General features: G+C 40.3%; 2 protein-coding genes across 6 annotated transcripts; one reads left to right on the top strand and one right to left on the bottom strand.

Moving 5' to 3' along the window:
* The first annotated feature begins 233 nt into the window (after positions 1 to 233).
* On the top strand, positions 234 to 5,061 carry LOC143141091 (proline-rich transmembrane protein 1-like). 2 transcript variants are annotated; one of them, XM_076302355.1, is made up of 5 exons: positions 234 to 594; positions 2,399 to 2,757; positions 3,401 to 3,592; positions 4,187 to 4,405; positions 4,945 to 5,061. In XM_076302355.1, the coding sequence occupies exons 1-4, from the start codon at positions 579 to 581 to the stop codon at positions 4,361 to 4,363; spliced, it is 744 nt and encodes a 247-aa protein (XP_076158470.1). In that variant the 5' UTR covers positions 234 to 578; the 3' UTR covers positions 4,364 to 4,405; positions 4,945 to 5,061. The 2 variants fall into 2 exon arrangements, with proteins under 2 accessions (XP_076158470.1, XP_076158469.1); XM_076302354.1 differs by having other exon boundaries at positions 4,187 to 5,061.
* Positions 5,062 to 8,167: 3,106 nt separating this feature from the next.
* On the bottom strand, positions 8,168 to 13,129 carry LOC143141090 (transmembrane protein 268-like). Of its 4 annotated transcripts, none has more exons than XM_076302352.1 (10): positions 13,111 to 13,129; positions 12,876 to 12,961; positions 12,173 to 12,314; positions 11,753 to 11,847; positions 11,259 to 11,366; positions 10,572 to 10,730; positions 10,194 to 10,304; positions 9,455 to 9,544; positions 8,888 to 9,106; positions 8,168 to 8,599 (listed from the first exon to the last, which is right to left on the bottom strand). In XM_076302352.1, exons 3-10 carry the CDS (start codon positions 12,291 to 12,293, stop codon positions 8,432 to 8,434), a joined length of 1,071 nt encoding a protein of 356 aa, XP_076158467.1. In that variant the 5' UTR covers positions 12,294 to 12,314; positions 12,876 to 12,961; positions 13,111 to 13,129; the 3' UTR covers positions 8,168 to 8,431. The 4 variants fall into 4 exon arrangements, with proteins under 4 accessions (XP_076158467.1, XP_076158465.1, XP_076158464.1 ...); XM_076302350.1 differs by lacking the exon at positions 13,111 to 13,129 and adding an exon at positions 13,065 to 13,097; XM_076302349.1 differs by lacking the exon at positions 13,111 to 13,129 and having other exon boundaries at positions 12,876 to 13,096.
* Between the last annotated feature and the right edge of the window lie 263 nt (positions 13,130 to 13,392).

Here is a 13,392-nt window from a genome sequence, read left to right as displayed (position 1 = left end):
ACATCTGTTTTGCACCTTTATTCTTTCATGGAAGTTAATGTCTAGAAAGGGTCATTTAATGTATGGTTTATTTAATGTCATAGTTTTCAGTATTGTGCGCAGAATGTTATCAGTATAAAACGAAGATAGAATAAATATTTGGTACTACATTAAATTTTAAATGAAGTTCGACAAACTGGGTAGAATGTATTGTGATTTCCGTTTCTACTGTGTGGGGATCACAGAACTAAATGGGATTTGCCTTGGTTTTACTGTCTCTTTAAGGCAGCGATACTGTGTGTCTGATTAATTCAATGTAACGCGATGCGTTAGAGGGAGAAACCTATTTTCTGCTGTTGCGGTTGATGTAGCCTAGTAGACAAGGGTTGATCAAGAAGGGTAAAAAAAAGACTTTCGGGATTTTCATCTAAATGAACACCAGCTTTAACGTCATTCAAACAAAGATATATACAAACTATTTAGTATGTATTCTAATTAGCTGGATGAAGTGCTAAGATTTATAGGTGCGGGCAGAAGACGTGTATTTCTACTTATTGTAGAGGAGTGTTTTTGGAGTCATTGTCATCATCTCTAACGACATGTCGGAGAAGCACGGTAGGATTTTGCCTTGTTTTCTTGCATATAGCCTAACGTTATTCCGTTGTTATGATGTAATGTAACTGCTAATTAAGCTTATTCAGATGTTCCTCCGCATTATGCAAGCTTAGGCTACGTTATACATTTTGATATTTAATCTAAATGTAATGAGTATATGGTGGGTGGCGTTTTAGCGTTAAATCGTTATTGCACCATGACGCACAATATTCATCTATCCATCCTGTCATTCTCCTGAACACCATTTCCATGTATCATCAACATCTGTATTCTATCTCTTGACGTGAACACAAAGGTTGGGCGACCGCTTATTGTGGCTTTTCAACTTTGCTTTGGATGCGCTTAATTAATCTCTCAAGAGTCGGAGAGCGAAAATGTGCCTGACCGCTTGGACAACATGGACAATACCGTGGAATAATTTGGGTTATGTTTGTGATTTCCCTCCCACCGATTCATCGTATGCATAAGAGGTTATGGTGTACCGGAATGGTTTGAGATAACGTTTTGTCCTGTCCCCGCAAGTCTGCGTGGCTAGCTTACTGCACAACAGGAACGCGATAAGAGCGGAGCAGAAAAACGCATTGCACACAAGCGCAAATCACAGGTTTCAGCCTGCGCATAGCCTAGGTTGTATAGCTGGTGATTTGACGTGCCAAATCGAACCATGAAAATAAAGGAACTGGTCACTGTCTGCTCCACTGGATCACTTTCTTTTTGTTCTCTTAATATTTGATCATTAAATGTCTCTATCTGGAGGACTGCCTATGTGTCCATGTTTCCGTTTCCCTGGTCTTTTGTGTTATACCTTTTCTTGGAAGTAGAAACCATAGCAACCATAGCATCCATGAGATATCCATGATAATAATAATGCATGAAATGAAATATCCAGCAGCTTTTATCCATTTAAATAACTACATAGTTGTTTGTTTCTGCAGTCACCCTCTCCCCTTCTCTCTCTGTGTGACTCAAAATGTCTTTATTACCCTGTCCATCAGAGTCCTTCTATCCATCTCTCTCTCTCTCTCTCTCTCTCTCTCTCTCTCTTTCTCTCTTTCTCACGCTCTTGCTCTCTCCAGCGGCCTGCAGCCACCCCATGCTCTGATTCCAACCAGTGTATGTGTGGTGACAGTCAGGGGTTATATAATGCACATTTGTCCCTGAGCATAACCTGTCTCTCTGCACTCGTTCATTTCTCTCCTCCTCCTCTCTCTATCTCTCCGCATCTCAGTGTTTCTTTCTCTAGCTTTGCCTCTTCCCTGTTGCAGCCCATGTGCAGGCCCAAACCAGTCACTTTGAATGAATACATTATACTCTGATGTCAACATGCATGCTACAGGCTGTCACACTCTCTGTCACGATGGGCTACAAGAATCTCACCTGCATCAGCTCTACAGCTGTTGCAGTGAGTTAACCATTAACATCCGTTTATTTCTGCTTGTGAAGGTCAACTTCATATTTGGAAGCTGAAGACATCTGTAACAGTTTGTACTTATTCTGCAGTACTGATCTATTCAAAAAGCCTGCAAGGTTTTAAATGTCAGTCTCATTAGGTGCACATATTAGCTGGACAGACATGGTGGGTGGGTTTTTTGTAAAAGAGAGAAGAGACAAGCAGGCAGTGTTTTTCTCTTGTTGAAGTTGCCGCTTTTCTCCTTCTCAAGAATCCATTTAGATATTCAGATGGGCGTTTGTGATACTGAAGCCATATAATGAGGTCAAAATGGTGTGAAACTGCTTTTTGTCATTTCTCTCTGTGTCACTCACACACACACTCCCTCAGTGATTCTCTCTCTCCTGAATTCAGGTCTGGATGAGTCAGGGAGGCAGCAAATGCCCCAGCAAATGAACCAGATGCTGCCCCCTCCCTATATCCCTGCCCAGGACCCTAACATGCCCCCACAGGCACCCCAGAACCCCGGCTGTGGCCCCCAGCCCAACTACCCCCCTCCTCCACCTCCACCGGGCTCCGAGGGCTACCTCCAGGAGACCCAGTTCCACTGTGGGACTCTGGGCCACTCTCGGGCTCCTAACGGCTACCCCGTGCAGACACATGGCCCAGGAGGAACCGTCCCACACCCCCCAGTGGGCTACCTGCACCCTGGATACCCTCTCCAGCTGCAGCCATGCACAGCCTATGTACCGGTCTACCCCATCGGGACATCGGTGAAGTACCTCATTCATTACACTCCTGTGTTATTGTTTTAGTCATACATTACATTTTGTCATGCGTGTGTTTATTTCTCTCTGCTTCGTTTTAAATAGATATTGAATTAATGTATAAAACTAGCTATCTAATTAGCAAACAGCCAACAGATCTGCCTTTCAAACACCATCAACAGAACTGTGGGTACTGATAAAAGCTTGTCAACTTGTTAATTGATAATTGGCCATGAAATTAGTTGATACTTGGCCATGCCTTAAAAGATATTACGCAACACCCTTAAAGCTGAGTATTGCTGTGTTTTGCTGAACCCATGACCCATAATGAAGTCTGTTTTTAACCTTCAACTCATGTCAGCCATTTTGCAATTACAAAACAGCATACACAGTATTGTGGTATGCAAACTACAAGTTCAGACTGTGTAATAAAAAAAAATATCTGTTTTTCTCACTGTAATAGTCTCTACCCAGCCAGCCACCGGCAGGCTCTCTCCTTATGAGCTGGGCTCTGCTCAGGGTTTCTTCCTGTTTTCCTTTTCAACACCACTGGGCTCTGGACTCGGGAAAGTGCATTGAGACTATTTCAGTTCAATTGAATTGTAAATAACTTAAATCAAACTTCCATCTGTTGTGTCTTCCGTCGCAGGGGCAGCCCTACATGCCTAACGGAGGGCCCCACCCTGGCGTGGCTCCTGGGCAGATGGCCATGCAGATGCCCCCTGGCATCGCTTTGATGGAGACCCGGCGCCCGCCTCATGATTACCTGCCCATCGCTGTCCTCACCACCGTCTGTTGCTTCTGGCCTACAGGAATCATAGCCATCATCAAAGCCATGCAGGTGGGACCACACACACACACACACACACACAAACACGCACACACACACAATCATGTCCATACACTCAAATCAGAAGTGCACTCCAATAATACAAGATAGTGGGAAATACTAGACATTATAAGGAAGAAACATTCAGATGGTATGTTTTATGTTTCAAGGACTCTGCATACAATCATGGGCGGAAAAGGGAACAGACACATTATAACAATGCAATATGTTGTTTAAATCTGTAAAAAATAGCTTTCCAATATTGTGTGTCAGTATACTGTTAATGTTAAAAATACACAAATTGCACTTAGCAGTTTACATTAATATTGTTTTGAATTTGAATTTATTATCAAAAAAGTCTTTCTATGAATACAAAAATGAAAAAAACTTCTCAAAAACCTTTTTAGCAAGTTTCCCCTCTTTGAAATGCAAGCATAATGAAGGTTGTGTATTTGTACTTATGTGTGTTTGTGTGCTTGGAGTAAAAATGATTAGGCTTTCATCATCCTTACTGCCAGTACTCCTCTTCCTCTTCTCACTCTCTCTCTCTCTCTCTCTCCCTCTCTCTCCCTCTCTCCCTCTCCGTCTCCCCCTTCCTTGTCCCAGGTGCGCACAGCGGTTGCTAGGGGAGATATGGTTACTGCGGAGATTGCCTCCCGAGAGGCGCGGAACTTCTCCTTCATCAGTCTGGCGGTGGGCATTGCCTCCATCGTGCTTTGCACCATCCTAACAGTGGTGGTCATCATCGCTTCCCAGCATCACGAGGACGATTGGGAGCCCTAGGATGGAGAGAGTGGGGTGGAGGTGGAGGTGGTGTTGGCAAAGGTTGGTGGAGAATGTGGGCACTAAGAACAGACTCCTTTTCCTGCTGCTAAATGTCGAAGGGCGCAAGTGGTTTAACGGTTCTGACTGACTGACAACACTGCACTGACAATGTCCTGGTGAACTTTCAAACATTGGCATTCATGCTTCACAGCAAACATGGCAAGCGTTTAAGCGACAGCAGTGTTGTCACAAAGGCTTAAATGCAAAATTTACCATAATTCACTTTCCAAACATGGGCCAGTACATAGGCACTACAAACACTTTTCATATCTGATGTACACACACACACACACACACACACACACACACACACACACACACACATACACTCAAATCATTTGAAGAAGGCTCATCCATTATTATAGAACAAGCATACACCTACACACTTCCATCACTAGAGTTATTATATACAGAAATGCTCCATTAGTATTAAATAGCATTGATGGTTATGCATTAATCATAAATGCTGTATATTTTATTGTTGTGCTTGTTGGTATTCAGTAACTTGATTGAATCTTTTTTGTCATTCATTATTGTAGGTCACCAGTGGTAGAGTAGTAACAAAACAAATGAAACTGCCAAAAAGAGGGAATTGATGAAGTGATTCAACAGTAATTTCAGAATGACAACAGTCAAATACAATCTGGGTGAGGGATTTGACTATGATTTTGCCAAATACATGTGTCAATACAAAGATCGATCTGCTTCCCATAGTCATCTGTTAAACAGATCATGCCAATACGTTAACAGTGTATACAAATGATAGCCAGTGTTTTCCTCTTGTGTGTTGAGAGGAGACCTAAAGAGAGCCAGAACTAATCATGTTGCCCCTACAGTGTTGCTGTAGAATGCTGTAGTTAGCTATAAGAATGTATTGAGGAGGGATATCATCTCTAGTTTTACCCTCAGGACCTAGAGAAGAGCCTCATAGGACATCAGTTTGCTGTTTTATTTATTTATTTGTTTTGTTTTGCTTGTTTTTTTTTTCTAGTTTCTAATGTCTCCAGATAACTTTGGTTATTTATTTATTTGTGATTTTATTCAATTATTTATATGCATAGTTATAGATGAATTTCTTCAAAGTTGCATTATTTCGTGTATTTTCAAATCCATAGATATCAGCTCATCATTAGTAGAATGCTCATTCTTTCAATCAGGCCTATTTTGACGCATGTGAGTATGCACCTTCAAGCTGCATTTGAGAGTGCAGAAGCTCTTTTTCTTTATCTTTATGAATATTACATCTGGCTTCCTTGTATTATTTAATTGTCAGTCTAAACAGTGCATATGTGGGACTTCAGGAACTGTGTCCTGCCAAGTAATACATTGGTCCATATACATGGACAGAACACTTCCAATGACCTGGAATTTTGGGCCAGTGGGACCAGGCCCAAAGGAACAGGGTGTCTGACTGGAGATGAAGTGTCTCGTCAAGAGTACAGTGATAAAAATAGCACCAGTTTTTGACATTGTTCATAGACTCAGTGGACACATGGGAGACCAGTTTGCTATGTCATCATAGAGGTAACAATCCCTCAGTGTAGGGCAATAGGACAGTTTACAGTCTACACCATGTCAGATCTCATGCTCGATTTTGGCTCTGAAGTTTAGAATAACTGACTTTGTGTTTGCAATGTAGGATTGGATCGTTTTTACAGTTCACTGTCAAAAAATGCATAGTGGTATTGATTTCAAGAACTTTTCCATATATTTGTTTAATGTTGACTCCATACTATCAATCTAATGATGTGCTGGATTAAAGTTGCTACCAGTTGTCATTTTATGTCTAAGGTGTGATAGGTTGCACAGATAATTCTGTATTGTATTTTTTTTTACAATGTACAACCCTAAAGCAGTATCTTTCATCGGACACAGGAATGCACAGCTGATAATCTGTTTACAGTGCAGTGGTTACTCCTGCTCTCGTGTTATTCTGTAGCTGGTTCTGATGTAACATGTGGATTGGAAACTGCTCATGAGCATAAATTCTCATTGACTGCTCACACCATGGCAACCTACCTCTGGTTCCATTATTGACATCTTTCTGCACTCAGCCTCCTATTGGACTCGGTGTTGGCCTGTGCTTTATACCTGATAGTATCTCTGCCTCAGAGGCAAATGGGCGATAATGCTGTTTAGTAGGAATAATGATGAAACTTTATTTATATAGAAACAGACATGCCGACCCTTTGAATCAAAGGCTGTTGTTTGAAATCAGCTATCCCCATCGATTTTTTTTAACAAATATAGACATATACAGTATACATTCCCTTTTGAGTTGTTTTTATTTAACATTCTGGACAGAAATGTTGCCATATCTTCTTCTTCTCCCATTGCTGTTAATTGGCTAAATCTTAGCTTTTTATTAAGTGTGACTGGAAACAGATGAGAAAGTAATTTGCAATGATTGTGCCAAGGGGTGTGATAGAGCTCAGCTTGCCTTTCTTACTTTCATTCTCATGATTCCACACACGGTCAGATTTCATAGCTGGCTGATATTATTTGAAACATTTTTTCTATTCATGTGTAGACAGAAACAGCTTGAAATTTCAGGATGTGTATACACAGTAAATGCAGTTTATTCCTAGCGAATATTGCTGGGCTTAGATAACTCTCTAAAAATGCTTTACCTCCTCCAGTGTTTGATATATGTGAGAGATGAGAAAACAAAACAAATTCTGCCTGGTTACTTATGACTGCTTTGGAGTGAAAGATCTTTAAGCTTGCAATCATGCCACACGTGCTTGTGGCCCATTTGACGAGGCTGCCAGCTCACCTGTGTTAAAGTGCTTTGAGCTTTATTGTAACACATGCATTTGCTGTATAAGTTAAGTTGAAGAATTAAAGACAAATGTTTGGTTGTGAACATTTTGACGGCGACAGTTATTTTTTGTTTCCTCCTTTCACCACCTTCTTCCTGACCTGAGTGTGTGTGTGTGTGTTTGTATATGTTGATATATATAGTGTGTGTGTGTGCGTGCGCGTGTGTGTGTGTGTGTGTGTGCGCGCGCGCGTGTGTCTGGCTTTTCCATTGCTCTGTCTCTAAGGTGCTATTTTTAGGTGCCCTGTTTTTTCTTTTTCTCTCTCCATTTTTGTATCTGTCTCTTTCTCTGTCATTACAAGTAGAATGAGCAAGGAACACTCTCTCTATCTCTCTCTTATGTTTGAATGAATGCATTTTCATTTTGTAATTTCAAGCAGGTAATGGATTCACACGGATACTATTCTGGTGCCATAACACATGGAAAGAGAGAGAGAGGGAGAGAAATGGCAATGTGTGTGTGTGTGTGTGTGTGTGTGTGCACGCGTTTGTGTGTATACTGTGGCAGGAGTATAGGCCAGACTGTCTGTGGGATCACAGATGGTCATTTAACCACCCAAAGAGACCCAGCATCTCTGTGATCGTTTACCTTGGTCTCCCACTGCAGTCCTGCTGCATCAGAATGTCACAGCGCTGATGCCCTGGCTGACCTATGCCATCAGTCCGGCTGTGCGCATTTGTGTTGCCATGCAGGCACTGTGTATCTACGCGCCAACCACCTCCATTACTCAATGTAGGATGATTAACATCCTTAATGCCAAACCAATCATGCAAAGCATGCCAAAGTCATTCAGCAGCCTTAATTGTTTGCTTACCTCTGATGACTAGTAATACAGCACACAAGAAGTCATCTCACATTTATTTCTGTCAGCTAAAAACTGACATTTTTTCTCATTCACATAAATCCATGCATCTTTGGCATACAAGCAACTAACAGTATATATTTTTAAAGAAAGGTTGAACTTTAATCATGACATTAAATCACATTAATCACATTATACTCATCAGTACCTTGACATTGTCAAGTAAAATAATTTCTAATACTTTATGAGACATTCATGCCTAGTCTAACACTACATAGTGGATCACTGACCGCAACTGATGCTGGCCTGCTACAAATAAATATGAACTCTATTTATCTATCAGTCAATAAAGCACTATTGGAACATATAGAATGTGTGCATGAATGAGACTGAAATGCCTTTCTAATGTAAGACTTTCAGATTGACGTACTGGCAAAGACACAGAGCAGCAGTCGTACAGTGAGATCTTCTCCCATTAATTAGTCCTTGTGGGGCACTGGGGAGTCTGTGAGATACCAACAGTCTGATGTACACGGAACTATAGGTCAGTAAGAGCTGCCGGGCTATAGCCTGTAGAAAAAGAACAATGAGTTTTTTCCAAGAGGTGAATGAGTCAATAGTAAAATACTACACATGATAATAACTTGTGTTAGGACATTCTGGACATTGCATCTGCAAATAACTTTTCAACACACAGTTACATTTGGCAACCATTTCAATTCACATTTCCATTTAAAAGTATTCAAATGTTTAGTGTAAGCTGTGCTAGCATTATGTTTCAATGGCATACTAGACTTTATGACTTAAACTGTATTTTACTAATTTTCCAATAGCTTGTCAACAGCCTATTTTACATACCTGTGCCGTTAAGATAGGGTCTGGCACAAGACTGAGGTTTTTTGTGAGTTTTGTCTCCTCCCGCTGATTAGAGAGGGTACTGGCATTTCCGTCTTCATTCTCTTCCAACAATGGACGCTCCTCTTCAGGAACATCACGGTCCAGTGATATTGCATCAGGGTCATAGTGCATGACCTCTATCACCAACGTCAGCTTAGACATTCTTTTCTTTAGCTTTTTCTGAAAGTGGTTGAAATGCATACATTTTGGAAAGGGCTGTTACCATGAGCTTGTACCCCAGCAAATTTGTTAATTTAATTCTGCTATTTATTAGTTTGATTGATTAAAATATCATACAATAATTTACTGGGAATACTAGTTGACTGAAACTGTATTCCTCAACTTTAATAAAGCTTAGTTTGTTAACAAGGCTGAGGAATAGATTCCTCATAATTCATAATGTCTATTTTGGGGGTTTGATCATCTTTGCATTGATGCCTTTTCAACAAAGAGTAAGGCTGCCAAAGGATGTGGAAGTTTATACAGATCAATACTACTGTAGTATACAACACAAATCAATACACGTACCTGCAGCTCATTCCTGACAAAACTCGTGTCCTCAAGGGCTTGAGTGAGGCCGGCCAAGCACGGTGTCAAATCCCAGTAGACACAGAAGAGCTGAGACAGACCGACAGGATAGAAATGCAGTGAAGGGAGTATAGGGACAGGTAACATTTGCAACACAAATCCCTTGTAAACCACCATAGACTGAGATCTTGTTAAAGTTCCTGCAAATGACACAAAATAGCATAAACCTTCATGTCAGACTGAGAACAGAAAAAGGGTTTGTTTAGAAAAGCTTTTCTGCCTTAGCAGTGGACGCATTTCCTATTAGTTTTTTTTTCTTTCTTGTAGGCCTAGTTAACACATTAACACTATTTGTATGTGCAAAATGTACTGCAATGGAACTGTAATATGAAAAAACAATTATGAATGTACAAAAAAGAAAATTAATAATTTGAAGTGAAAACATTCAGTGGTGGTTAAAAACGCTAACGTATGCAAGCTCTTAGAAGTGAAAATAGCTGAAAAAGAGGTCACTGGTGTTCACTTGAATTCTTTTTAAACAACAGGGCTGGAGCTTTGAAGATCATACAATAGGAAATGCAGCGTCTAGGTGGATCAAGACAGATTTCCCTGATAGTTTTCCCATTCCAATCCAGTACATGGTTGACAATCTAGCACAGGTATGCCTGCAGGCAGTGTTAGCAACTGTCTTTTCCAGGGGGCTATTAAATAAATCAACATAGTGCAGAAAGACCATTACCTGCAGTGTTCCTGTACAGTGATGTACCCAGTCTGCCACCCCTATCAGCAGAGAGTGTCTAATCAGCCTCTCATTCACCTGGATTAGCCGGATGTCTGTGTTGATGTTGATCTGTTGTCGAGAGCCATTTTGGGTCAAGAGTCAAGAGTTGAATGTGTACTGTTTGTGTGGACATTTGGGCTTTGTTAGGTATGCGGGACTCATTAGACCCACTGCAGCTTATTGGTGATATCAACTAATAGCATTTACAAATAAAAGCATATACATATATACATATCCAAAATATATATCAATGGCAATTAAATAAATACCCTCACTTGAACTGTTCAGCTCAACAGCAGAAATCTAGTCTATGGTCATGTATTTACACTGATGTACCTCTTTGCTGCTGTGGTGGAGAATAAGGAGAATGGCTGTGGTGAAGATGATGGACGCCAGGCTGACACAGAGGCAAAGAACCCAAAAATCTGTGGTGGCCTCCACCAGGTAAAGATGCACAGTAGAGTAGAAAGCACACCACAGCACTACATACAGCACCTGGCAGGGAGACACAAAGGAGAGCTTTACAGGAATCACCTGCCACTTTTGCTTTTCTGTCAGCAATTAGGATCCGGCCCGCAGTTGTTCAGTAACAAAAGAAAGAAAAAGATATGAAAATTGGAAGAGGTGGACCTGTGCAAAATCTGGAATAATACATTTTAAGTGAGATATATATATATATATGTGTGTGTGTATGTGTGTGTGTGTGTGTGTATGTGACCTAGGCTATCAGTGCAAGCTAGTGGTGTTGATCTTTGGCAGCTTGAGGCATGTCCACAAACTTGTTTTCAGTGGGTTAAGGCTGGCAGGGCTCTCCAGCAGAAAAATAAAACAGCTAGCAAAGTTTTGCTCCATATCTGCAGTTATAGGCAGCCTTGCAGTATGGCGCAGGAGATGTTTTTTGTACCCCTGAATATCATTGAGTGACAAAGCCCTATCTTACCTCTTGAAATATTTGAATCCTGTCTATTGTAATATGATTTGTGGATTTAAATAAAGAATTAATATATGCGTGTGTGTTATTACTGGGCCTAGGATGAAGTTAAAGAGGTTGGAGTTGAAAAAGAGGAATCTGCGAACAAATGGACTGCCCAGAGCTATCTGAAGAGGTGCCTCAAAGTCTTGTGTAGGGATCTGTAAAGAAATCAAAAGAGGATTTGTTTAGTCAAACAGTGTCCCATGGGCAAGCACAAACAAGGCATAAAAGCAACTTAATAATCTATTAGTATACAGTGAACATTATCTGCATACACTCAGAATTGCATTAATGCAATATCTTCAAGTATTTTGACTGTTTTTCATGATAAGGATACATGACTCATGACACAGCATGAACTCGGAAGATTTTGAAACAAAGATTTCATTCAAGGAAGTGGTATTTCTACACAACTGACAAAGGAACTGTTTGTTTTTATCAACTTGTTTTGTATCAGATTTTTCATCTTTAAGCAAATAGGGGAGGGAAATAAATGAGAGAGAAAGAGATAGAGAGAGTTGACTTGAATGGGATTTACAATAACCTTAAAGCCCTCTTGCTCCAGTACACCTCGACAGAGTGGAAGGTCAAACCTTGGGCTGAACACAGAGGAACTGGGAACAGCCAACACACGCTGGCCTATAAACATATAAATGAATAAAGAAATACATAATTTCTATCATTCATATTTATTTAACTGGACCTCTGAAGTGCTATATAAGAGAGAGAAGCATGAAAAATAAGAAAATGACAGGAGAGAAATTGAATAAGATGCCAAAGCCAAATGAAAGATTAAAAAAAGTTGTGGTCAGTAGCATCTACAAGAAATCTCACACATTTTGTGGCGTGATAATCAGACAGTTAATGTTCAACATATGACATGTCCTGATAAGGCGAGGCACAAGTTTTACACATCAAAGCAGTGAGCCAGCCAGATGTGAAGTGTAAGATACCAACTTCATACCATTAGTCCATTTAGGTGCTGTACTGTTCCCTGCTGGTGATCTGGAGGCCTGAAGGTGCGATTCTGTATCATTGGCAGCACCAGCTGAATGATCTTGTGTCAGTTTGAGTCTGTCTTCCATATTTACTGCATGTTATGGTCCCTGGAGAAGAACGAAAAAGCACATGGACTTTTTCCATAGGTGTGCTTCACGTGAGAGCAACAAAAATCACTGAATGGGAAAGATTAGAAACTGTAAAATCATAAAAGTGTATAACAGTAACATCTAGAAATCATCTACCTGGAAGAAGAAGTAGGATGTCATGTGAAACAAATTAAGCAGTGCTTGATAGGATCCGAATGCAGTTTAATTCCAAGCACCAACGTAGTTGACATTCATGAAAAGAAAAACATCACGGCTCACAGTACTTCCCTTTCTTAAGTGAGCTTTTTCACTTCCACCGTCAGTGTTAATGAAGTGCTTATTAAAGACTAGCGTCGGGCACAAGTGGCAATGCTATTATAGTGTAGGCTTAGCTATTTTTTGGTTATAGTCTTGCACAACCCTGTATTTGAGTTTCTAATTTCTATATCAAAAGAAATGTAAACAGGAAATACGTTTCTAAAAAAGGTTATCTTTCCCCAAAGACTCCTGTGTTTTAGATTCTACCCTACACATAATTAAACTCAGATGGATAGAAATGAACATAAATAGAACACATACTTATGCAGATGAGCCAATAGTTCCACAGCAGAAGCCATCACATGTGCAGTATTCACAACGATATTCTGGTCCAAAAGCTTGATATTCTGAAGAAAATAATGAAGAGATGCTGCAATTACATATCCCATCTGAGAGAATACAGTATATACCTTTTGTTTCCAGTCTGTCCCTGTGTTCTGTCAAACTTACACACTTAGGCAAGTGCACACACACACAGAGACACAAACACACTTACTGCTTGCCTGCAAATGAGCTGAGGACATTTTATTGGCGAGGTGAAAAAGCAGTATGTCACTGTGATGACGGCTTAGTCTCCTCCCTTCCACTTGTCTGACAGTTTTTTTTTCTTCCTCCGCCCTCTAAAATGACTTCAACTTCTTGAATTATAGAGATTAAATAACTTGGTAATCCTTAAAAAATATCTATTCATTTGATACTTTCTTTCTACCGTTCTATTTATTCAGGCACACACAGACTGCATTCTCTCTTGGCAGTTTACTTCCTGTTGAGAACTACC

The sequence above is a fragment of the Alosa pseudoharengus genome, unplaced genomic scaffold, assembly GCF_046254945.1.
Source record: "Alosa pseudoharengus isolate Yale_2024_CS ecotype anadromous, Long Island Sound unplaced genomic scaffold, YU_APseudo_1.1 YU_APseudo_1.1_scf_23, whole genome shotgun sequence".
Lineage (NCBI taxonomy): Eukaryota > Metazoa > Chordata > Actinopteri > Clupeiformes > Clupeidae > Alosa > Alosa pseudoharengus.
This window is presented reverse-complemented; position numbering and strand designations above follow the sequence as displayed.

Excerpts from the sequence above, each read along its gene's own strand:
- LOC143141090 (XM_076302352.1), bottom strand. The coding sequence starts at position 12,293 with ATGGAAGACAGACTCAAACTGACACAAGATCATTCAGCTGGTGCTGCC. Across the intron at positions 10,305-10,571 it reads TCCACCACAGCAGCAAAGAG|ATCAACATCAACACAGACAT; the intron begins GTACATCAGTGT and ends TCTCGACAACAG. Across the intron at positions 9,107-9,454 it reads TTGTCAGGAATGAGCTGCAG|AAAAAGCTAAAGAAAAGAAT; the intron begins GTACGTGTATTG and ends AACCACTTTCAG.
- LOC143141091 (XM_076302355.1), top strand. Across the intron at positions 2,758-3,400 it reads TCTACCCCATCGGGACATCG|GGGCAGCCCTACATGCCTAA; the intron begins GTGAAGTACCTC and ends CTTCCGTCGCAG. Across the intron at positions 3,593-4,186 it reads CCATCATCAAAGCCATGCAG|GTGCGCACAGCGGTTGCTAG; the intron begins GTGGGACCACAC and ends TCCTTGTCCCAG.